Source organism: Lactuca virosa, chromosome 5 (assembly GCF_052849685.1).
Source record: "Lactuca virosa cultivar CGN04683 chromosome 5, Lactuca_virosa_CGN04683_v6, whole genome shotgun sequence".
NCBI classification, from domain to species: domain Eukaryota; kingdom Viridiplantae; phylum Streptophyta; class Magnoliopsida; order Asterales; family Asteraceae; genus Lactuca; species Lactuca virosa.
This window is the reverse complement of record NC_136430.1, coordinates 330723232-330747708: the sequence shown is the minus strand read 5'-3', so window position 1 is coordinate 330747708 and position 24477 is coordinate 330723232. Positions and strand designations below refer to the sequence as shown.

General features: G+C 39.8%; 2 protein-coding genes across 2 annotated transcripts; both read right to left on the bottom strand.

Annotated features, from left to right (window-relative positions):
* Positions 1-2312: 2312 nt before the first annotated feature.
* CML30 (Calcium-binding EF-hand family protein) lies at positions 2313-3104 on the bottom strand. The gene has a single exon (XM_079049288.1). The coding sequence runs from the start codon at positions 3043-3045 to the stop codon at positions 2494-2496; it is 552 nt and encodes a 183-aa protein (XP_078905414.1). The 5' UTR covers positions 3046-3104; the 3' UTR covers positions 2313-2493.
* Positions 3105-21058: 17954 nt separating this feature from the next.
* On the bottom strand, positions 21059-24477 carry LOC145113230 (uncharacterized). Its single transcript, XM_079049339.1, has 4 exons — positions 23517-24477; positions 22800-23420; positions 22504-22682; positions 21059-22135 (listed from the first exon to the last, which is right to left on the bottom strand). The coding sequence occupies exons 1-4, from the start codon at positions 24475-24477 to the stop codon at positions 21059-21061; spliced, it is 2838 nt and encodes a 945-aa protein (XP_078905465.1).

The window sequence follows — 24477 nt, the reverse complement described above, 5'->3', positions numbered from 1 at the left end:
AATAAATACACAAAATAAGGAAACCATTATACAGAAGTGGATGGAGTGTGGATCCAAAATAAGGTTGAGACAAAATTGCAAGAATGGTCCCTGTGGTATATCGAAAATTGCCATTTTGGGCCAAACAGGTTTTGACTAACATAAATGGTCCAAAAGTTTTCATTTTGTTGCTAGTTTGCCCTTGTTATTTTCTTTTTTCCTTTTTTATTACAAAAATAAAAGAAGAAAAGAAAAAAGAAAAGAAAAAAATGTTCATTCTCTCTCTCTCTCTCTCTCTCTCTCTCTCTCTCTCTCTCTCTTTCTCTCACACTCTCACACACACACAACTAAAACCACAAGATGGTCGTTTCTCTCCCTCTCTTCCTCCGACGAAGAAAAGAGGTTGCCGATCAGCACCTTCGTAGCCGCTCCCCGCCTCCCTCCGGTCGGGTAGCACCAACAAACACCCATCCCTTCACCCACTGCTCCGCTGACCCTCTTGATCGATGGAAACCTCGTCGGAGACTTAACAGCCAAGAAGAAGGCAACTAGACAAAGATCGGAAAGGCTCCAGGTGTATCCGATTTGCAGCGGCTCAACCATCGTCTTCGTCGAGTTACTAGGGTTTGCAACGGTGAGGAGGGGTTGCGAAGGTGGTGTCAGAAGCTAGAAGGTTTTATGGATCCGGGAATGGTTTTTGAAGACGAAGATCGGAAATGAATCAAAACCCCCGAGGGTTTTCAATCGTCAGCTTCACCGGAGCAACCATCGTCTTCGTCGTAACAACAAATGTGGATCAACGACGTCGTTCTTGCTAGGGTTTGCTAGAGTTTGTAGAGTCGGCAGCTGCGCTGGAAACTCGAGCCATAGATGTCATCTTTGTTCTTGCTTCACCCCTTCACAAACAAAGATCGGAGTTAGACTTTGTATACAGGCGGCGACGAAACTCTTCTCGTCAGTGACAGACAGATGTCATCATCGTTCTCTCTTCACCACAGGTTGGTCTGGACTCCGGTGGTGCTAGAAACACGAGGTTGAATAAACTCGAGCCAGAGCCACAGACGGGGGAACTACTCTAGCCAAACCCTTCTCGCCACTGACGAACAGATCTGGGGATTCGACGATGAAATGGGTAGCACAGGAGAAGTTGGCATCGGAAAATGTTAGGGTTCCGATAAGAGGTTGTGATCCAACTGGCGGTGGTGGTTTGGCTACTGTGGTGTGGTGGTCTGGTTTTTGTGGTGGTATGACATTAATGACGAGAGAGAGGGAGGGAGGGAGGGAGAGAGAGAGAGAGAGAGCATTTTTTTTCTTTTCTTTTTCCTTTTTTCTTTTTGATTTATGTAATAAAAAAAACTGAAAAAAGAAAATACAAAGGGTAAAATCGTCATTTTATAAAAAATAGACCAAACTCGCAACAAAATGAAACTTTTTGGACTATTGGTGCTAGTCCAAACCTGTTTGCCCAAAGTGGCAATTTTCGATATACCATAGGGACCATTCTTGCAATTTTGTCTAAGGTTGAATTACGGCATATCAATCAACAAGTTTGTGAAATAGATTATATCAGCATAGTATATACAATTGAATATTAGATATGTCAGATTAGGAATTTTATTTGTTTTAGGCATTTTAGAAAACTCTATTGTTTTAGGCATTTTAGAAAACAGATAGAGTGCGGCATATGAATGAAATGATTTTTATGTTGTATAATTATGCTTATAGTCTCCTAATCTGGCATATTCCTATTTCATTAGGTAAAAGGAAAACAACAAAAGGAAAATTAAAACATATACACAGTAACACAAAACAACAACAAAATGTAAGTGTTGATGTATTATTTATATATCTTATTTCAAAAAGTAAGAATAAAATCATTTGTATGTTATAGAAGTATACTTATAGTTATAAAATGCGGCATATCAATCAGCACGTTTGTGAAATAGATTTAGTGTTTCAACATGCTCAATCTTTTAACCTCACATAACACGACATATTTTAAGGTATACTCCTAACACGAAAATAAACGGATTGACACAACATGACACGTAAATTAAACGGTTCGGGTTAGGGTCAAGAACTTTCAACCCATTTAGTGTTTCGACACGACACGAACCCGACACGACACGGCACGATTGCCACCTCAAATTATATCCACCTAATTGGTATCAAACATAATTTGTTTAAAACCAGTTATCATAAATTTGATGATTATATATATATATATATATATATATATATATATATATATATATATATATATATATATATATATATATATATATATATATATATATATTCATCATTTAGTAAAAGAATTTGTAAAACAACCATACCAATAAAATATATTACTATAATTATATAAATATGAATACAAAGGAGACTTGTTTTCATTTTTTTTGGACATTAGACACATGATTTTACAAAGACTCGTACCTATACCTTTAATACCGTTAGACCAAATTAAAAACACCTTTAATACCGTTGTATTATAAACCAACAATAGAATAACACTCAAATGTTCATGTTTTGAGTCATCATTGTCATGAACTCATCCATATCAATCACACCATCTTGGTTCGAATCCACAGCTCTCACCATCTTTCGACAATCTTGCAAGCTACACCTCTCCCCAAGCCTCTTCATCAGTTCAAACACTTCTTCAACAGTTATTTTCCCATCTCCATCCATATCAAATGTCCGAAATGCACTTTGCACATCCACGGCCTTCACCCCGCCGCCTTTCTTTTGCACCTCCATAAACTCCTTAAAACTGATAAACCCATCACCATCCAAATCCGCCACCTCAAATATCTTTTGTACGTCTCTATCTGTAGCCCCTTGTTTCAGTGCCCTAATTATAGCCTTGTATTCTCCCCTCGATATTTTACCATCTTTGTCACGATCAAACTTGTCAAAAACGCGCCTCATCTCAGTCACGTTTGGTTGGAATATAGGCAGGCCAGACGACTGTCTGTCGCTGCTAGAGAACATCCGTGACGGTTTCCGAAGAAACTTACGCCTTGAGATGTTGTATTGGATGTCAAGAAAGCTTGTTTTCGACATCGATATATTGAATCAATCAAAGGGTTGATAGATGGCTTGCTCTAGATCAAGAATACCTAAAATACTAAATATACGTGTAGGTTAGATGCGTAAAGGTTATCAAAAGATAGAATAGAATATGTGAAGCAACTTGTTAGGAGATAAAAAGATATAAAAAGGATGTTGTACAAGTTATTCTTCTCAACTAATGGATTAAAGTTATTCTTGATTCTTTGTGTGATTTAAGAAAGCAAGTTTTCCTTTGGTAACCGATGTCACAATTACGAAATAGGTCGATTAATTATATTAACGTTTAATGATAATGATTAAATTGATATGATTAAAAAAAAAAAACTATTTAAAGAATCATGTCCAATGGGTTAAATATGTAAAACTAGTTAAAACATAAAAATCCAACAAAATACTATGTCCTCCGTTCGACTCTTGGCCATTAAAAACTTTTTTTTTTTTTTTTTTTGTGATGCGTTTACTTCTTAATGGCTTTATAGTTTATATACTACTTCAACAATTAAAGATATATTTAAGTTTATTTGCTCATAATAGTTTAATTTTTTTATAAAAGACCCGGAAACAATTTTGACATTAATTTCTTTACAAAACCCTTAAATCTTATCTACGATAGGGTCCATTTTTTTTTTCTTTTGCCTCGGACCTAAATATATTTAATTGTACAATCTCTTAAATCAAATTATTAAAAGTGTTAAATAATGACTGGGATAATATTATCTTTTCATTTATTGGGCAAAAGTGTTTAGTTCAGCAAGAATCAGACTTTTTTGACCCAACAAAATTTGTATATTGGACCTTTATCCAACAAGTTTAACAGGTGAAGTTACCATGGTTGTTTGATATTCATAAATGTCTTTTTGAGCTAATTGGTTTTAAATGTTACAAAAAATATTTTCATTTTTAAAACAACAAATTAATCACTCCTAAATGATATATATATATATATATATATATATATATATATATATATATATATATATATATATATATATATATATATATATATCCCTAACAAGACTTAAATTTATGACATGTAATTGAGAGTCACTATTTACAACTACTCAACTAGGCCAAATGCCTTTTAACTATAAAGTATAATATCTAATACTTGTATTATTGTGTAGATAGAGGAAAAATGTTTCACATCTTTACTATGTTTAGATGAGGTATATTTATATAGGGTCTGGTTCCGATGATGACTATTTTTTCGGTGAGGACACCTTAAAAAATTGAAAAAAAGTTAAAAAATTGAAAAAACAAATTGGATCATTAAAATTGAAGCATGGATCATTTTTATGATCCATGATTCAATTTTAATGATTCAAAAAAAGAATTGCCAGTCTAGTGGTCTTGAGGTGGATAAATGGACTATTTTATTAACTAACTAGAAAAGATGTCCATGCTTCATGGGTCAAGAGTTTTGTTTTTATACTATATAAATTTCAATATTGGTTAAACTAATTCCAATTAGTACATTTTTGTATATGAAGATGGCCATCAATGTAACTACTTGCTTTTAGGGGTGTGCATCAAACCGTACAAACCATATAAACCGCCCACACCGCACCACATAATGCAGTTTTGGAGTTTCGTGGTGCGGTTTGTGGTTTGTAATTTTTGTAAACCGCAATAAGCGGTGTGGTTTGCGGTTTATAATTACATAACCGCGGATCAAACCACACCATATATATATATATATATATATATATATATATATATATATATATATATATATATATATATATATATATATATATAAAAGTGAAATTTTAGACATGTATATGAGATGATACTGTGATGCTTTGAGATTTTTAATCCATGATTAATTTCTGGTCATATAGCAAATTCGTTAATCCACATGACAACAATTGTTTAATTAAATTATAGAAATCATGTAATTAGTTTAGTTTTCAAACATGGTTACTTTTTGCATGTATTATACATTCAATTTTTTTTATCGAAATAGTGGGTCAAATATACGGGGAATAGAGAGCAATTGTACTGTAGGAGTGAATTAGAAATACATAATTGCATGTACTATCATGTGCTTATTGAATCAAAAATTTAATGATACCAATATAAATAATAAAAATTGAAGTATCTTATCAAACCGCATTGAAACCGTAAAACCGCCCGCATTAAACCGCACCATATACTATGGTTTGGGACTTTCGCGGTGCGGTTTGCGGTTTCCAAGAATCTGAAACCGCATGTGCGGTGTGGTTTGTGGTTGTAACTAGCTCCTTTTGCTAGTCTTTAGTTAATATATTTCTACCGTTCAAAAAAAATCTCATGTTAATATCACTAAACAATTGTTTTTTTTTTCTCATTTACTTCTTATTCATAGGTTAAATGCAATGATTTTAAACCGTGTGTGTATATAGAGTGGTTAGTTCATGTGAGACAATGATATTTTATGAGACGTGGAGACAAAATCTGAACCACTAATCTATAAATAATCTATGTGTAGAATTAACTCAAATTAAAACAACAGGGGCGGTGGCAATTTTGCAATTTGATCAAACTTCGGGATTAGAGGAAGGACACGGAGGGGTAGTTTTGACAATATAACTTCTATCCGTCAAAATAATCAATCGTCATTCAATATCTCTTCATGTTGCTTCTTACTTCCTCCAAAAAAAACCTCTTCATAGATGATCTCAAATTTAATCTTGATTCAGATTTGTGCATTCAAAACCCTAGAAACATATTCATAAATCTTTCATCTCTTTCTAAATTCAACAATTTGTTTTCGATTTTAATCTGTTTTTTTATTTCACCATGATAAACGCATTGAAACAATCAGGGAAATGCCTCATTCTATAGAAGCAGATTATGATTATACACTAATTCACTTCGCAAAATAGGTATTAATTCAAACCTTTAGATTTCGGATTGTGTAATTAACCTGTTGAATAATTCGGGTTCTACATATTCTAATTCGGAAAACCCTAGTCGGTCAAATCAAAACCCTGGATCGTATCCACATTGTTAGCCATTCTCCCAATTAACCCAATGTTTCTCAAAAAGAGAATTTCGCTAAGTTTGTGTCTTCTCCTTCACTATTTTAATATATTTTGATGATTAAATCATATATATGTTGATTTTTATTCACTGATTAAAAGAATTATGTTTTTTATGTGGGAATCTATCATTCGTTTCATTATTGCATGTTAAAATAGAATACATAGGCTTCTATTATCGGAAATGGCTACATCAACACAACGTGATTCAAAATCTACACCATAAGATCATCTTAAGGACATTATTACCAAACCTTGTCAAGATATTACAGGTATTTCAGCTAGAACTTCATATAAAAAAAAATGTTAAAACCAAATTGTCTTGTGTTTTTGGGACTTGAACTTTCTTGTTTTTCTAAATTTTAGAGGATTCCGATTATGATCGTGTCCCAAGACTCGACGGTAAGTTACAACCCATTTTGATTTTCAAAATTCAATCGTTTATGTTTGAATTAAATCCACAGTTGTTATAATATAAAAGTGGAATATGTCAATTTTCGAAATCTAATAGTATTCTAGATTTTGATTTTGTGTCAATGATGTAAATCTTTAAAAATATTACATATAAATTTTTGTTCATAACAAATTTGAAGTGTAGGCTTGAGCTTATTTTTCTTGAACGATATAATATATAAGATCTAACGCATGTGCTAACAATGTGATTGTTATTTAATTGTCATGTTTAATCAGTCTCAAAGTTTCATATGTCATAAATCAATATGGAGTTGATATTCATATCGGTAAAAACACAACACATGAGCAATAACAATCACGTAAACCCCAGTTCCACAAAACCGATTAATTATCTACTATTACAAATGATGTGAAATATGTTATCATATATGTGTATACTAAGTATTCTAATCAGTATAATTTCATTTCTATATATTATTTTGTTTGGTTAATTACATGATGTAGTCAACATTAAGGACATTCTGTTTGATAACTTGATATTCTACATATTCTGATTTGATAAGTCAGATGTTGCATTTGGATGTTATTTTATTTGATTAATTAGATTATCTATTAAAAAATTAGTAAGATAATGTTTGATAACTTGATATTCTGGATATTATGATTTATAAGTCAAATGCTACTTCCTAATTTGATTCAAACTGTTATTTTGTTTGATTAATTAGATAATTTGGCAAAACATTTAGTAAAATAGTTTTTGATAAGTTGATATTCTAGGTATTCTGATTTTATAAGTCAAATGTTAATTTCTAATTTAGTTTCAGGTGTTATTTTGTTTGAATAAATATATGATCTTGTAAAAAAAGAATTTAGTAAAATAATGTTTAATGTCTTGATATTCTAGGTATTCTAATTTGATAAATCTGATGTTACTTCCTAATTGATTTAAGATGTTATTTTATTAATTAATCAAAATTTTACTTCTTAATTTGATAAGTCAAAGCTAATTCATATACTAGTATTACTTTATGATATCATTATTTTATGTTATAAATCAGCATCGGTTTACGAAGTTTTTTGCTAAATGCTATTGAATTATTTTCGATTTTGATTCTAATTATTCTATGATTATGATTTATGACGCACTCTTGTGAAATTGTGTATTGTAGCAATTTACTTGTTTACTACATTTATGGTTAGTCTTTGATCCAACTTTACTGTAGCTAGGTGTAACATCCCAAAATTACGGTCCAAAATTTTCATTTTTAATCATTAAATAAAACCATAGTTATCAAAATCATCTCATCAAAATGTAAGTCATAGTATCTCAAATCATCATATCAAAAACACACGTTAATATCAGAGTAAAACATCCCAGGCTAAACATCATGATGTGTGTAATGCAGTCATCCCGAGCTCTTCCCTTTTGTTACCCGAAGTACCTGAAACCAAAACTGAAAACTGTAAGCACGAAGCTTAGTGAATTTCCTCCAAACTACCACATACCATACACATAACATGCATCTAGGAGATACGCCCCCCCCCCCCCCCCCCCCCCCCCCCCGCCCACACTCAAGGAGATACGGCCCCCGTCTACACTCGACTGACTACGAGATACGGGCCTCGCCCACACTCAGCTACTTATGAGATACAGACCTCGCCCACACTCTCTAACTAAGAGGTACGGGCCTCGCCCACACTCCGCTAACTATGAGATACGGGCCTCACCCACACTCCACTATCTAGGAGATACGGGCCTCGCCCACACTCCACTAACTAATACATACATACAAGTATCACACAAAAAACAAGTATAACCAAAATCTACCAATTCATATCCATACTCAAATAATGCTAAGATACGGTCCCTGTCCACACTTACCTGCTAATCATCACACATACTATACACATGCCGACATTGGTGCCTTAGACCTGTTCAAACCAGTAGGAAACTCACCTCAGTGTTGGATGACAGCTGAAACGTCTCTGCCCGATAATCAGCTCTGCTAACTTCCTGAACAAAAACAACTCCTTAGATACCATTTCATGCTCATAACCCTTTTAGGGTCAGCTATGATCAAGGTCAAAGTCAAGTAAAAGTCAACGCCACGAGTTGACTCAGCTCATCGAGTTTACCCTTCAACTCGTCTAGTTCCCATGAATCACATAATCGCGAAATTGTGATGCAAATCGTCGAGTTTTCCTCCAAATCGCCGAGTTCTTCCCTTTAACAGAATCGAGACTGTTCGACCCAACTCGTCGAGTTCCTTAATGAACTCGTCGAGTTCCTCATAGTTCTTAGTCTATTAAGCCCTTTCCTCAAATCTAAGGTTCCAAAATATAGATCTACATTGTTTCTATGGTATACATCTGTAAAGTCGACAACTTGATGGCTTTGCATGCCTCAAATGGACCTAATCTTGAGATATAGCAACCTACTTCTATGGATATGGTCTTTTCTTGAGCATGAACGGGTTTAGGACCCTTTTTATGAATCTAAGGACCAAATAACACTGAGAATGGAAGTTTTTAGCATCAGGACTATGAAGGTTTATCATGCTCCGACAATGGGGTCAAAAAGATCCATAAAACAAAACTAAGAGAGATCTAAGATATTAAGCATCAAGTTTGAGACTTTTTACCTCAGAAAGTTTCCAAAGACGAACGAGATCCCAGATCTAGTGCTTCTCCTCAATCTCAATGACCTTCTAGTTCTTCCAAGTCCTTCACCAAGCACAGGAACACATAAAAATCCACTCAAAACCTCTAGTTTCTCAACAAGGAGCTCACAATACGATTTAGGGTTTAGGGAGGCTGGTGAGGGGCTGGTTAGAGGAGTTTATGTCCTTATATAGGGTGAAAAACCCTGGAAATTAGGGTTTCATCCCTGCCAGCCTACTCGTCGAGTTAAGGCCTGCTAACTCGTCGAGTAGGTTACTTAAATTACGCGGCCCATATGATCTCTACTCGAAGAGTTTGGGGCTTCCAACTTGTCGAGTTGCTCTTATAAATTGAATGATTAATAAATTAAATACGTACCGGGAACCAGGCATTACAATTCCCCCCACTTGTCTCAGACTTCATCCTCGAAGTCTGCTGCCTCGAATAACTCTGGGTAATGTTCCCTCATCTCCTCTTCTGGCTCCCAAGTCCATTCTGAGCCCTTACGGTGCTGCCATTGCACCTTCACCAACTGTACAACCTTGTTCCTCAAAGTTTTCGTCTTCCTGTCGAGGATGGCTACTGGTCTCTCAATGTAATTCAGGCGGTCATCCACCTAGATATCCTCTAAAGGAACAACCACGAAGTCATCCACTAAGCACCTCCGCAGCTGGGATACATGAAAAATGTTGTGGATATGGTTAAGCTCGACTGGTAGATCCAGTCGATACGCAACCCGGCCCAGCTTGCCCTGCTTCCTGAACCGGATGACACCTTTCCAAGGTGACACCTTCAGGAGGACCATATCCCCTACCTGAAACTATAGGTATGAACGGCGCTTGTCGGCATAGCTTTTCTGCCGACTCTGTGCAGTCTGGAGCCTGCTCCAGACCTACTGGATCTTCTCCGTGGTCTTGAGTACCACCTCAGTACTCCCATGACTCTCTGACCGACCTCACCCCAACAAATTGGGATCCTACACTTCCTCCCATAAATCATCTCGAAGGGAGGTCGATCTATGTTGGCGTGATAACTGTTGTTATACAAAAATTCCGCTAATGAAAGATACATATCCCAACTCCCACCAAAATCTAATATTGTAACATCCGGATTCCCAGGTATCTTATTTTAGTTATTTATTTTGGATTTTATGGAGGGACTCGACGAGTAGACGCTCAGACTCGCCGAGTAGGATCGCGAGTTCTTGACTGGATTAATGACCGGAATCGACGAGTAGATACGTGGACTCGGCGAGTCCGCACTGTAAAGTGAAACCCTAAATCCTCGGGCCTGTGCCCTATTTAAAGGCCTTTATGGCCTCCATTTGCGGCCAATGCACCCCAGAGAAACCCTAGAGAGAGCAGTGAGAGAGTTGAGAGCAAGAAGAGGCTAATACATCACTTTTGGTGTAGTTTTGCTAGAAGGAAGAAGGAAACACCCATCTAGAGCGTGAAGGGAGCTTGGATCTGGGCTAATCATCTTGAGAGTTCATCTCTGGAGGTATAATCCCTTATATTTCGTGTTGATATGATAGATTTCATGATTTTAGGGTTTTTACCTCCATTTTATGTTAGATCTAGTAAGTATGAGGCCCCCTTTGTGTTAAGAGCATCACATCTGGACCATGAGAGGTCCATAGAGTCACTATCCCTCAGCTTTATGCAAGCAAATGAAAGATTGGGGACTAGGTTGCCATTTTTAGAGTTATTTCCCCATTTATGACTTGTTGTGGGTTGCATGCACGTAAAGGTTGCACCTTTACGTGACATTTGAACATTTGAAGGGTAGATCGGATAGTTAGGGAAGCAGATCTGACCTTAGGAGGTCATTTGAGGATGAACATGGAGGCAACTCGCCTAGTCCATAAGTGGACTCGACGAGTCGAGTCGGGGTTGCCCCGCGATTCGTGACAGGTGTAACCCGTCGAGTAGAAGGATGACTCGACGAGCCAAGAGAGGCTGAAAGGATTCAGAGGACCCGCATGGACTCGCCGAGTCGCCCTTGTGCACTCGACGAGTCGGGTCAAAGTTGACCGTTGACTTTCGTTGACTTTAGGGTTCTGGTCAAGACTGATTCAGGAGAGTTCAGGGAAGGGTAGAATGGCCTTCTACCCAATCTGTAGAGATGAGACATGAGTGAATATTGATCGGGGATGTTATCTGAATAATAGGAGGAGGCTAAGTCGGGACGTTGAGCACGAGAGTTTATCCGACTTCATTGAGGTGAGTCTTCTCACTATACATTACCTAGAGTGGTATTTATGTGTAGACCAGAGGGTCTTGTATGCTATGTGTATATATATGAGTTATGTGCATTGTGTTGTATGTATGCTATGTGTTGAACAGACCGGGCCGGAGGGCCCAACGATATAGACCGGACCGAAGGGTCCAACGACACAGACTGGACCGAAGGGTCCGACGAGCTATGACCGGACCAGAGGGTCCAACGAGCTACGGGACTGGAGGGTCCCACTGAGACACATCGACCGGAGGGTCGTATTGTAGCCTCGAGTGGCGTATGTGTTGCATGTGGTATTTTGGGGAACTCACTAAGCATTTATGCTTACAGTTGTTGTGTTATGTGTTTCAGGTACTAGCGAGGATCGCGGGAAGGCGCCGGCATGATCCGTACACACTGAGAGGATTTATGTATTTGAGGATCTTGGGATTTGTTTATTGAGATAACATGTGTTACATTGGATTACTATGATATTTTATGAATGAGAGTATGTTTTTAAAATGAAAAATTGTTTTGGAAATTTACGTCGTTACAAGTTGGTATCAGAGCCTTGGTTTGAGAGACTCGGATACACCCCAGAAACTGCACCCCGCGCAACCAAAACTCACACTTGGAAAACTTTGCGAAAATTCTCTCCCTCCTCGGTGTCTCCAGCACCTCCCTCGAGTGCTCCTCGTGCTGCTCCTGAGTCTTTGAGTAAACCAAGATATCATCGATGAATACTATCACAGACCGGTCCAGCATTGGTCTGCACACGCGGTTCATGAAATCCATGAATGCGGCAGGAGCATTGGTGAGCCCAGACGACATCACCACGAACTCGTACTGACCATATCGAGTCTGAAAGGTTGTATTATGTACATCCTCGTCTCTGAATCTCATTTGATGATAACCTGATCGCAGATCAATCTTAGAGAACCAAGATGCACCCTGTAGCTGGTCAAATAGATCATCAATCCTCGGGAGGGGATAATGGTTCTTCACCGTTACGTTATTCAACTCCCGGTAGTCTATACACATCCGATGTAACCCGTCGTTCTTCTTCACAAACATAATCCCCATAGCGAACTGCTCGGTCTGATAAATCCATTGTCTAACAGCTCATGCAGCTGTGTAGACAACTCCTGCATCTCGGGAGGAGCCAATCGATACGGTGCCTTGGCTATCGGATCCGCACCAGGAACGAGGTCAATCCTGAACTCTACCTGTCTCTCCGGAGGTATCCCAGGAAAATCCTCCGAGAACACGTCCGGATACTCTCACACGATCGATACATCATCCATGGTCACTTTACCCTTATCTCGGATATTGATAACATTGGCGACATAACCAGCGAAACCTGCTGAAGGTAGAGCCTAGCTCTCGCTGTTGAACATAACGTCGGTCCGTGCTACGACCTCTCGCCCTGAATCACCAACCCTCTCCCACTTGGGATCCAAACTCTAACTAGCTGCTGCTCGCAGTCAATCACTGCCCCATTGGGAATCAACTAGTCAATACCCACGATAACCTTATTCCCTCGCATGGGAATGGGGACTAAATCCACAGAATATTTCTCATCGAACAACTGCAGTGTACATCCCTGATGAACCCTCGCAACCCGAACGGTCCTATCATCCGCTATCTCTACATCAAGTGGACAGTCCAGCTCTCCTGGAGCTCCCACAAATCTCTTGTTGAGTGCGAGCGATACAAAAGATCGGGTAGCCCCCGAATCGAACAATACCAGAGCAGATATGTGGTTCACTAAGAACGATCTCGTCACAACATCGGGAGTTGCACGTGCCTCCTCTGCTCTCAGCTAGAAGGCTCTGCTCTTCGCCACTGGCGCCTACGCTCGACCCTGGGAGCCGTCGGTAATCCTCAATCTAGTAGGAGCGGGTGCCGCCACTCGTCTAGCTGCTGCCAAACTCGGACACTGGGACCTCTTGTGTCCCCTCTGATTGCACTTGAAGCAAATCAGATTGGATGCTGCAGTGGTGGTGGTGGTATCAGTACAATCCCTACTAACATGACCAGTTCGGCCGCACTTAAAGCAGCCCGAACTACCCTCCCTGCACATCCCCTCGTGCGTCCTACCACACTTGTCGCAGCGGCCTCGGCCCTGCTGGCACTTCCCTCAGGAATCCACCTTAGGCTTCTTGCCCGAACCCTCCACACCAGACACAACATCTGGTTTCCTCTTCCTCTCCATCTCAAAATCAATCTCTCTCTCCCGATCCCTCGCTATCATATCCTCCAACGTCCTGCAACTGGATGGGCTCACAAACTGCCGAATGTCGCTCCTCAACATCTCATGGTACCAGGCCTTTTTCATCTCCTCATCTGTCAAATATTCCGGAACAAGAAGGTCCATCTCCCTGAACTTGGTGGTGATCTCAGTCACCGTCTCAGTCATCTACTGGAGATCCTGGAACTCCCTCAAGCTGTTGCACCTCAATCATTGGTGCAAACTCGACCCTGAACCTGGCCGAAAAGTCACTCCAGGTCATCGCATCAATGGCGGCATCATCTCCAATGGAATGCCCAACCTCCTCCCACCAATCACGCATCCTGTCCTTCAAAAGGCAGGAAGCAAGTCGGTCCTTGTCCACTCGGTACAACGACTGATGCGAAAGGCGTTGGCAACATCATCCGACCACCTACTACTAGCAATGGGGTCCCGAGCCCCATGATAGTCTGGAGCTCCATAAGCTCGGAAATCCCTGAATGTCATCGTGCGCGCCCCTATCATGGCTGTCATCTCGGTGTGGAATGCACCCAACCTCTCGTCAAGAATCTCCAATATTGCCTCCTTGACCGTACCGAAGATCACAGGAGTCTGGTCCAATATACTGCGCGTGATCTCAGATGAAATGAACTCCCTCATCTGATCATCGAGCTGCCCGGCTCCAGAGCCCGAGCCTGATCCCTCCCCGGCACCTGAACTGCCAGCTGGTCTAGTGTGTAGCATCACCATACGGGACCATACTACCTTCCACATCTATCCGTACTTTCCTCAAGAATTGCCTCAACTCGACCAAGTCCCTTATACTACTACTTCTCTTAACGCTAATCTCATCCTAGGCTTGACCTAGGGTAATCTCTGACCCACTCTCCGGGATCAGCTGCATAATAAGTCCCTGCTATCTCTCCCTAACTAGCTCGCGAATACCATTACATATCACTAAGACCAGATAATTCTATGAATGAGAGGTCCTACCCAACAACAATTGGACTCAGACAAGAGCAGCGAAATAGAGCTAGACCTAACCTTCTGAAATTATTTGGTCCTTGTAATATGTAACTTAACGTATTCGTTTACTAGTTAACTAAAGATAACTAGAACTCCTAAAAGCACGAAGCAAGCAGCATTCGAGCATTCAGTAATCAAAACCAAGAATATCCTAATCAGGCCATCATATCACTGACTAATCAGTACTAGCAAGCAGTTCAATAAGCTCATACAGTAGGCATACAAGGAATCCTTCCTAGATCCTTAGCCCTAATCTAGCATGTAGTTGTTATACACATATAGCAGACATACAGGCATCCTTCCTAGATCCTTAGCCCTAATCTAGCATGTAGTTCTCATAATCATATCATATCATAACAAACATGTATGGGTAATTTGGGAGAACTTACTTGAGCTCGGCTGATTGCATGCACCACACCTTTTTCTCTTTTTGGAAATCTTTTTTATAAAAATGATTTTCTTTTGAAAATTTCCATACCAAGTCCTCATTTTGAGTTCAGACACACCCGAGAGTATGCCCGAATCCCTCAAACCAAGGCTCTGATACCAACTTGTTGTTGGATTAGTGTCTAAGTCCACAACTATATTTGGTATGTACTTGACCCAATTGGCATGGTCCATTTGGGTTGCATGGCATCATGCATTTGGATAGACTAAAATGAGAGAAATAACACTTAAGGTTTGCTAATATATTATAAGTTTTAATATATTAATAAGATTATTTAATTAGTATTGATCAAGAATTAATTTGGAATTAATTAAGTGATCAAAAGGAGACTAATTAAATATATGGGTTGATTGTGTAAATCATCCATACTTGTATAGTGGGTTAATGCTCCATGGATTATCAAGTTGGGCTAAAACCCATAGGATGCTCCATGGTGTTTTTGTACCCATGGATCATGGAAATGAAAGGCCATGACAATTAGGGTTTACATGGTGTAACCCTAATTGTGACACACTATATAAGCATCTTATTCTTGTCAAAATCGGCCACCATGAGAGACTATGAAGTAATGGTGAGGGCTAGCCGAATTTCAAGAAGTGGTTCATTTCTCTCTAAGTTATTCCCAGTGTATTTGGTGTTGTGTGAACCATTTGAGGTGTCACACTTGGGGCACTAGTCTCTTAAGCTCCATGGAATTAAGATACATCAAAAGGTATGTCTTCTAACTTATATTATTCCATATGAATCAATGTTTTGTATGCTAGTTAGGATAATATCTTGGAATATTCATATTTGCATGTATAATAGAGAAAACATAGATCCAAGGTATTTAGGGTTGCATGTACACTTAGGAGTGTTAGAATGCTCAAAACCCTACAGTGGTATTAGAGCCAGGTTTGTTTTCTTGTTATACTTGCAAAATTGGCTGAAAAATCGAAGTTTGTTGCTGTCTGCTCAGTAGACTCACCGAGTCCATGAAGGGACTTGACGAGTCCAAGGCTAAACTCGTCCAATGGTGGTTGTCGAGGCCAACAAAAATAAATAACCCTAAATCTTTTACACTAAAATAGTGTATAGTGGTAAAGGGGTCGATCTACGGAGATTGGTTCAATTTATGACTCTATGGAAAATCTTTTTGCAACAGTACTTGTAAAATGACAATGAAATAAAAATGGGGGTTTTGATATTTTTGAAATACTTAAACTAAAACTAGAATTAAACTAGAACTTAAATGAACAATTTGGCAAAAATAAGAATTTGATGTGAAATCAATAAGAGAAAGATGGTTGACTTAAGGTTTCCTCACTTTGACTTTTGATGAACATATCATTAGAATCCAATGGTGCAATACTTGTTTTAAATCCTTAATTTGGCTATAGTAATCCAAGAAGCTTGAGATTACCTAGACTTTTCTTAGTTGTTAAAATGGCTAGAGAAACTCATAACAATTTCCTTAGTAAAAGTCACAATTTCCATTAAGCATGTAATTAGTGAAAGTCAACTAGCATTAAGAACCAAACAGTCACCAAATCCAAAAGGGGTCAAATGCTTTCACCACCATGTTGGAGGAAATGTTTTTATGATTGTGTGAAGCAAAAACAACACAAAAATCATTTGTTGCTTGCTAATTTGAGGATCCTTTACTTAATCAAGAAATTAGCCAACTAATCACCACAAACACATTTAAACTCATGAACTAAAACATACAAGTAGTGATAAGATGTTAAAACACAAAACATTCCCATAAAGATTTAAGAACATGTTCATGGATTCTTCAACATTCAACAAAAGTTCAAAGGATTCAACAAAAGTCAACCAAGATTAGTTTAGCCAAGCATGGCTAAACTCAAAGAAATAAAGTTAGAGAAGATTGTACCAAACATTTTACAATAATCAAGAGGTGAAAAGAAGATGTTCTTGAGGTGTTCTTGGCCTTCAAAAGTGCTCCAAACTCCAGAGAGAAAGTGTCAAAATCGGACATCCAAGATAAGGCTGAAGAGGAACACCAACCTTCCCAATATAGAGCTCTAGACAAAATCCCGAATTTGCCCTTGTCAGGAATCCACGCGGGCCGCAAGGAATCTTACGCGGGCCGCGTGACTATGACGGAGTTTTTGGGCTCCTTCAAGATTTGGGCCCCCACATCTATTCCATTGGCCTAGTTCGAGTCTAATTAACTTTTAGCCCATTTCTCTTCAATATTTCTTCAATTTGAGCCCAATTTGCCTCTCTACATCACTCAAAGCTTCCGCAAACTCCCCAATCATTGATCTTGCACACTCAAGAATTCTCCCGTGCCTTTCAAATTTAAAATTCAACACTTCCAAGCCTTCAAGCAATTGACAAGTCCACTCCATGAATCACCTCCATAGCCATCAAGCATGAAATCCCCATTGCCCTTCAAGTCCAATCGCCTCCCAAAAATCCCGCTCCGCTAGTCTCCAAAAAATCTGCAATAATGCTCAAGAAACTAGAAAGTACCCGAAATGGTCATAAAAATAACAAAAAGGAAAATATGCATGGAAATCAACTAAAATGAGAATGAAATGTGCTAAAAAAACTATAAAAAGAAGTAAATAAAATGAAGCTATCAAATCACCCCAAGCTTAAACCTTACTTGTCCTCAAGTAAGACAAGACTAAAATGAACTTGGGATGAACTATCCTAAGGAAAATAAAATGAATGGATAGAACCGCGGAACCTGATCACCGTTAGTCAACATGGTCAAAATTGATCTTGCTATTACCTCACGAAATTTTAATCCGATGACAAAGGGACCATAAACCACAGCCAGGACAACTCCTTTAGGTGAGTAAGGAGGGATGAGCAGTCGCAGCCCAATGGAACATGCATACAATGAAGAACATCTGTAGTAGGGAGAAAGCAGCTGGATGGGCTCGTGTGGAGCTCTTCTTTTAAGTGTACACTCTGATCTCACATCTGCCGGCTACTCTCATGTGTAATTGGGTTTAATCGCTTGGGCACCGTTGTAGGAATCGGTTCACTTAGTGTTGGCCCAAACCTCCCGTAGTATCCGACTCGACAGTCTCCCTAACATCACCAATTTTCGAAAAACAACTCGATCTATATACAATAAAACAAGCCTATACAAATGAATATCAAACGTCGGGTGACCAAAATGTTGGAAAATTTGTTCAATAATTGAACCGGTCACCTATTTAAGATAGTTGCAGCTGGAAATTCGCATGCTATTCTTTCTCTCTCTCTCTCTCTCTCTCTCTCTCTTTTTTTTAATAAACACTTGAAGGTAATGTATTAACAATCGGATTTTTTAACAAGAAAACCCTTTGACTCAAAATTTGGTTCCCAAAAGTGTGTAAGTGGGACCGAAAGGGTAGTAATATAATCTGAATGGTCTAAGTGTGAAAATGACCATGCGTGGAGCATAAAGATGTAATGTAAGCTCATTTTCAAACTTGCAATTTTTCAAAAGTAATGAAAATGTCCACATGCGGACTAAAAGACTCTCTAAAATCTTAAGAAAATCGCAAAAATATATGGTGATGTAAAGAGACCGGATATGGATTCTACTCGGGGACAAGCACCAATGCTTCATCCTAACAGTTCAAACATGATCAAGTGTGATCCTCTCAGCGGTAGTGACCGCAAGGCTAAGAACATCCATTGTTATAGTATATCCTACAGTTGTTAGTATTGTATGCATAATTCTTCATGAAAACTACCTGGCCATGATCACTTACCCCTTTAAGCTTCCAGCATGTGATCCCAAGTATGAAGTCCCAAACTGCAGCTAGTGGTCCCGGTTCGATGGGTGAGATAGCAACAAGATCCTGGACCAATAATGATACAATAACTATAAACTTGTTCCATGGCATCCAAGGGGGTGAGAATAAACTGACAACAAAAATGCATGAATGCTAATGCCCTAAGCTAAATGTTATGCAAAAATATAAAAGGTGAACAAGAAGAAAATAAAATCTTTTTGGAATTTTATATAAATAAAAAAATGAATGAAAATTAGCTTAAAACTAAAATGTTATGCAACCTAGTTAAAAAATGCATGAAAAAGTAAAAGAAAAGGGAAATGCCCCACCCCAAGCTTAAGAAGAAGCATTGTCCTCAATGCTTAAGGAAAGGACGGAAATTACCTAAATCGGAGGGTCGGGCGGCGGGAAATGCTCGTGGCGATAGTGGTAGTCCCACATATCCTGGACCTGGCGGGAAGTTGACGGGAAGGACTGCTCCAGCCGATTAACACGTGTCACCACATCCTGGATGGCCCGGGTGTTCTCTTGCGTTTGGGTGTCGATGCGCTGTACCGTGGAGAACATTGTGGCGAATTGGTCAAAGAACGTAGGGGGGAAATATGGTGGGACTTCGTGTCCCCCCTGCTGCTGTGGCTGATATTGAGGCTCGGCAAAATGTTGTGGAGGCTGAAACTGGTCATCTTCATCATCTATAGGAGGAGGGTAGTCGGATGGAATGATCCATTGATCAGGGTCGGTTGGCTCGAAACTCCCTATATACTCGTGGGGAAGAATGAGGTATGGTTGGTTGTCAAGAATCCACATGGGACCAACGACCGAATCCCGGACTAGTTGCATTCGGCGAAGTGCGTGGCCGTCAAGGCTAGAGGGGTCGGAAGCCTTCTCGAATGGAAGAGTGGAGAGATGAAGTTGAAGCGGTGGCCGAGATGCAATGAGGGTGATCAATCCCCCAATGAAAATGTCTCCTTTGTCTATAGTTGTGAGGTTGTAACATTTGGTGAAGAAAAAGGAGGCAAAATTCGGCCGCGGACTGTTCTCACGAGTCATGCACCAAAGAAAAAATAATTCCGCCTTTGAAATTTGTCCCACTTCGGAGCAGGAAAAAATGGTGCATGTGAGTACTCGATGCGCTAGGCGCAAACATGGGTGAATTATGGAGGAGGCCTTTGACGAAGACGATGAATATTGTGGCTCGTTGGTAATTTGCTGCCAAAAGTGATGCTCATTGAAGTTTCCGGGCCATAGGTCTTGTTGGTGATATAGATTGTCCACTGGAGTGCCCATCAGGGCGTTCACCACCCGATATGGTAGGGATCGTTTCTCGCCGAGCATTTGGAAGGTGACGGTTTCGCCTTCCTCTTCGGGATTGAATGTGGTGAGAAATTCCAAGGTTGGTTCAACATAGGTGGCGGCGCGGTTATAGAGGAATTGGCCCCACCCAATATTGTTAAATAACGCTTGGACTCCATCGAGTACCCCAAGACTAGCAAAAGATTCCCTATGGAGGAATTTTGTTGACTTGACTTGACGTTTGTTGGAAACGAGAAAATCATATGTTTTGCGGTCCTCGCGATTCAACAAACGAAACGGGGGATCCTTGGATTTTCCTTTCGACCCCCCTTTAGAGGAAGTAGCTCCCGTCCCTGTTTTTGCACGTTTAGACATTTACTCCGGACAAAAATTTATCAATAATAACTTTCAAGCCACACCAAAGGCACACAATTCCAACAACAAATAGGAAATTGGGATGCAAATAATCAAGATAAAGGAATGAAAGTACCCAATTTTCTTAGACCCGGAACGAATGGTGGAGGCGGAATTAGAGCCACCGAAGAGATTCTCCAAGGCACACCCCAAGCTTATGATTTTGCTTCGTATTTGACGCTTTAATCGCTAAAACAACCCCACAAACGAGCTTCAAGATGACTTTCCGAAAACCAACCTAAAGGGCGACATTCCTATCGGGGTCTTGTAAGCGGTCTGATAGGCCCATAAGGCATCATCAAGCCTTAACTCCAATCTTTCCTTGTCGGATTCACTGTTTTCTCTAAAATACTCTTCACCTCACGATTTGAGACTTCCGCTTCACCATTCGTTTGAGGGTGGTAGGCGGTAGAGACACGATGGGTCACGTTGTACTTTTTCAGCAAGGCCTCCATCATCTTATTGCAAAAATGCGTCCCTCAATCACTAATCAAAGCCCTAGGCACACCAAACCTCGCGAAGACATTAGATTTTAAAAAGTCGATAACTGTTTTGGCATCATCCGATCTTGTGACTTTGGCTTCAACCCACTTAGAAACATAGTCAATCGCGAGCAAGATGTAAACGTTGCCAAACGAGACGGTAAATGGGCCCATAAAATCAATCCCCATACGTCGAAAATTTCACAAACAAGGATTGGATTTTGTGGCATTTGATTTTTTTGTGAAATGTTTCCCGTCCTTTGGCACCGTTCACAGCTTTTACAAAACATATAACAATCGCGTGACATGGTTGGCCAAAATAATCCACATTCAAGAACCTTTCTCAAAGTTCGGCTAGGTCCGAAGTGTCCCCCACAAGCAAATTCATGACAAAATTGTAAAATGGATTGATGCTCTTGTTGGGGTACACATCGCCTAATGATTTGATCGGGACAATGTTTCCACAAATAAGGCTCATCCCACACATAGTATTTTGCATCACTTTTAAGCTTGTCTTTTTGAGCACGTGAGAATATGTCGGGATACCTTTTTGTGACCAAAAAGTTAACGATATCAGCATACCAAGGAGTAGATTGAATAAGGGAAAAGAGATGCTCATCCGAAAACTCGTCCCGCAAAGGGAGAGGAGTTTCATTTGAAGTGATCTGGCTTAAGTGGTCGGCAACAAGGTTCTCACATCCACTTTTGTCCCGGATTTCCAAATCAAATTCTTGCAATAATAAGATCCATCGGATGAGTCTTGGCTTTGCATCTTTCTTTGTCATCAAGTACTTGAGAGCCACATGATCCGAATACACTATAACTTTGGTGCCAAGTAGATATTGCCGAAACTTCTCCAAAGCGAACACTATGGCCAATAACTCCTTCTCCGTGGTAGAGTAGTTGCTTTGAGCATTGTCTAGTGTCCTTGATGCATAATAAATCACATGGGAGGCTCTTCCATTCTTTTGACCCAAAACGGTGCCGATAGCATAATTGCTTGCATCACACATGATCTCGAGAGGGAGATCCCAATTTGGTGCTTGTATGATGGGGGCGGATGTAAGCAATTCCTTGAGCTTGTCGAAAGCTTCTTTGCACGCCTCATTGAACTCGAAATCGGCCTCCTTTTGCAAGAGTTGGCACATTGGTCTTGTTATCTTTGAAAAGTCCTTGATGAATCGTCGGTAGAAACCTGCATGGCCCAAAAAAGAACGAACTTCCCGAACACAAGTCGGGTAAGGTAAGCTTTGAATAACATCGATCTTGGCCTTATCTACCTCAATTCCTTTTTCAGACACAATGTGACCCAAATGAGACCTTGACTCACCATGAAATGACATTTCTCAAAGTTTAAAACCAAATTTGTTTCAATGCATCTTTTCAAAATTTTGGTGAGATTGGTCAAACACTCTTGAAAGGAGTTCCCGTATACCGTAAAATCATCCATAAAAACCTCAATTATGTTTTCGACATATTCGGAAAAGATACTAACCATGCAACGTTGGAAAGTGGCCGTGGCGTTACACAATCCAAATGGCATTCTACGGTATGCGAAAGTGCCAAATGGACATGTAAAAGTTGTCTTTTCTTGGTCTTCCGGCGCCACCGGGATTTGGTGAAAACCGGAATACCCGTCAAGACAACAATAGTGAGATTTTTCGGCCAACCTTTCTAACATTTGGTCAATGAAAGGCAATGGAAAATGATCTTTTCGTGTGGTTGCATTGAGTTTGCGGTAGTCAATACATACTCTCCACCCGTTTTACACACGGGTGGGGACCATCATACCTTTGTTGTTCTCGACCATCGTGATTCCCGTCTTTTTAGGCACAACTTGGACCGGGCTCACCCATTTGCTATCCGAGATTAGATAAATCATTCCCGCATCTAGGAGCTTCAAAATCTCTTTCTTGACCACTTCCATCATTGGCGGATTCAACCGTCTTTGCACATCTCTACTTGGTTTGCATTCATCCTCCATTAAGATCTTATGCATACAAGTGGAGGGACTCAACCCTTTGATATCCGCAATCGTCCAACCCATGGGTTCTTTATGCTCCTTCAACACCTTGAGGAGTTGCTCTTCTTCAAATTTGGTTAAGTGAGTTGAAATGATAACCGGGAGGGTTTCATTCCTTCCCAAGTAGGCATACTTCAAGTGTTGAGGTAGGACCTTCAATTCCAATTCGGGTGGTTGAACAAGGGATGGAGGCAATTTTGTATGAGTTGGGGGCAATTCAATTTGTTTGACATCTAATCTTGTGGATTTCTTCATCTCCATTTTATTTACCAACTTCTCAACTTCCGGATCCAAAGAATAAAGCTTTAATTGCTCGGCTAGCTTCCCACAATCGAATCCTTTGCTTAAGATCATCTCCAACATATCACCGTTAGATAACTCAAACAATTCTTGAGTAATTGGCTCAACAACATCAACAAAGTACAAAGACGAAACATCACTAGGATATCTCATGGCATCATAAATATTAAAACTTATTGTTTCACCATCAAACTCCATTGTCAAACTTCCCGCATACACATCGATCTTCGTCCTAGCCGTCTTCAAAAACGGTCTCCCAAGCAAGATTAGAGCCGATTTGGAGGACACTTGCTCATCTAGATCAATCACATAGAAATCTGCCGGGAAGACCAATTGGTTCACTTGAACTAGGACATCTTCCAAAACACATCTAGGAAAGACACTTGATTTATCCGCAAGAGAGATTATGGCACCGATTTCACTTAAGGGTCCGACATTCAATGATTCATACACCGAATAGGGCATGACATTGATAGAGGCACCAAGATCAAGCATAGCACTACTAAAAGTGACATCTCCAATCTTGCAAGGAACCGTGAACATTCCAGGATCTTTGCATTTGGGTGGAAGTTTCCTTTGTAAAACCGCGGATGCGTTTTCATTCATCAAAATTTTCTCATTTCCCTTCAACTTCCTCTTGTTGGTACAAATTTCTTTCAAAAACTTTGCATATCTCGGGATTTGCTTGATTGCATCAAGTAGAGGGATGTTTACTTCCACCTTTCGAAAGGTGTCCAAAATCTCTTTCTCCTCCATGTTCTTTTTCGAAGTCGCAAGTCGGGAGGGGAATGGCGGTTGAGTGGCTATGGGTGTTACTAGAGGGGTAGTCTTCTTTGGAACTCCGGCTTGTGCATCGTTCTTGACTATAGGTTCTTCAACGGGAATAACTTCTATTTCTTCCTTTTCATCTTTTGGCTTTTTCTTTGAACTACTCTCTCCGGCTTGTTTGCCACTTCTCAAGGTCACCACATTGACATTTGGGTTCTTTTCGGTTTGAGAAGGCAATTTCCCACGGGACTCCAACTTGCTTATGGATGTAACTATATCTCCCATTTGTGCTTCAAGGTTGGAGATACTAGTTCTTGTCTCTTTTTGGAGTTGTTGGGTACTAGTGGCTAAGGATTTGACAATGTCTTCAAGAGACAT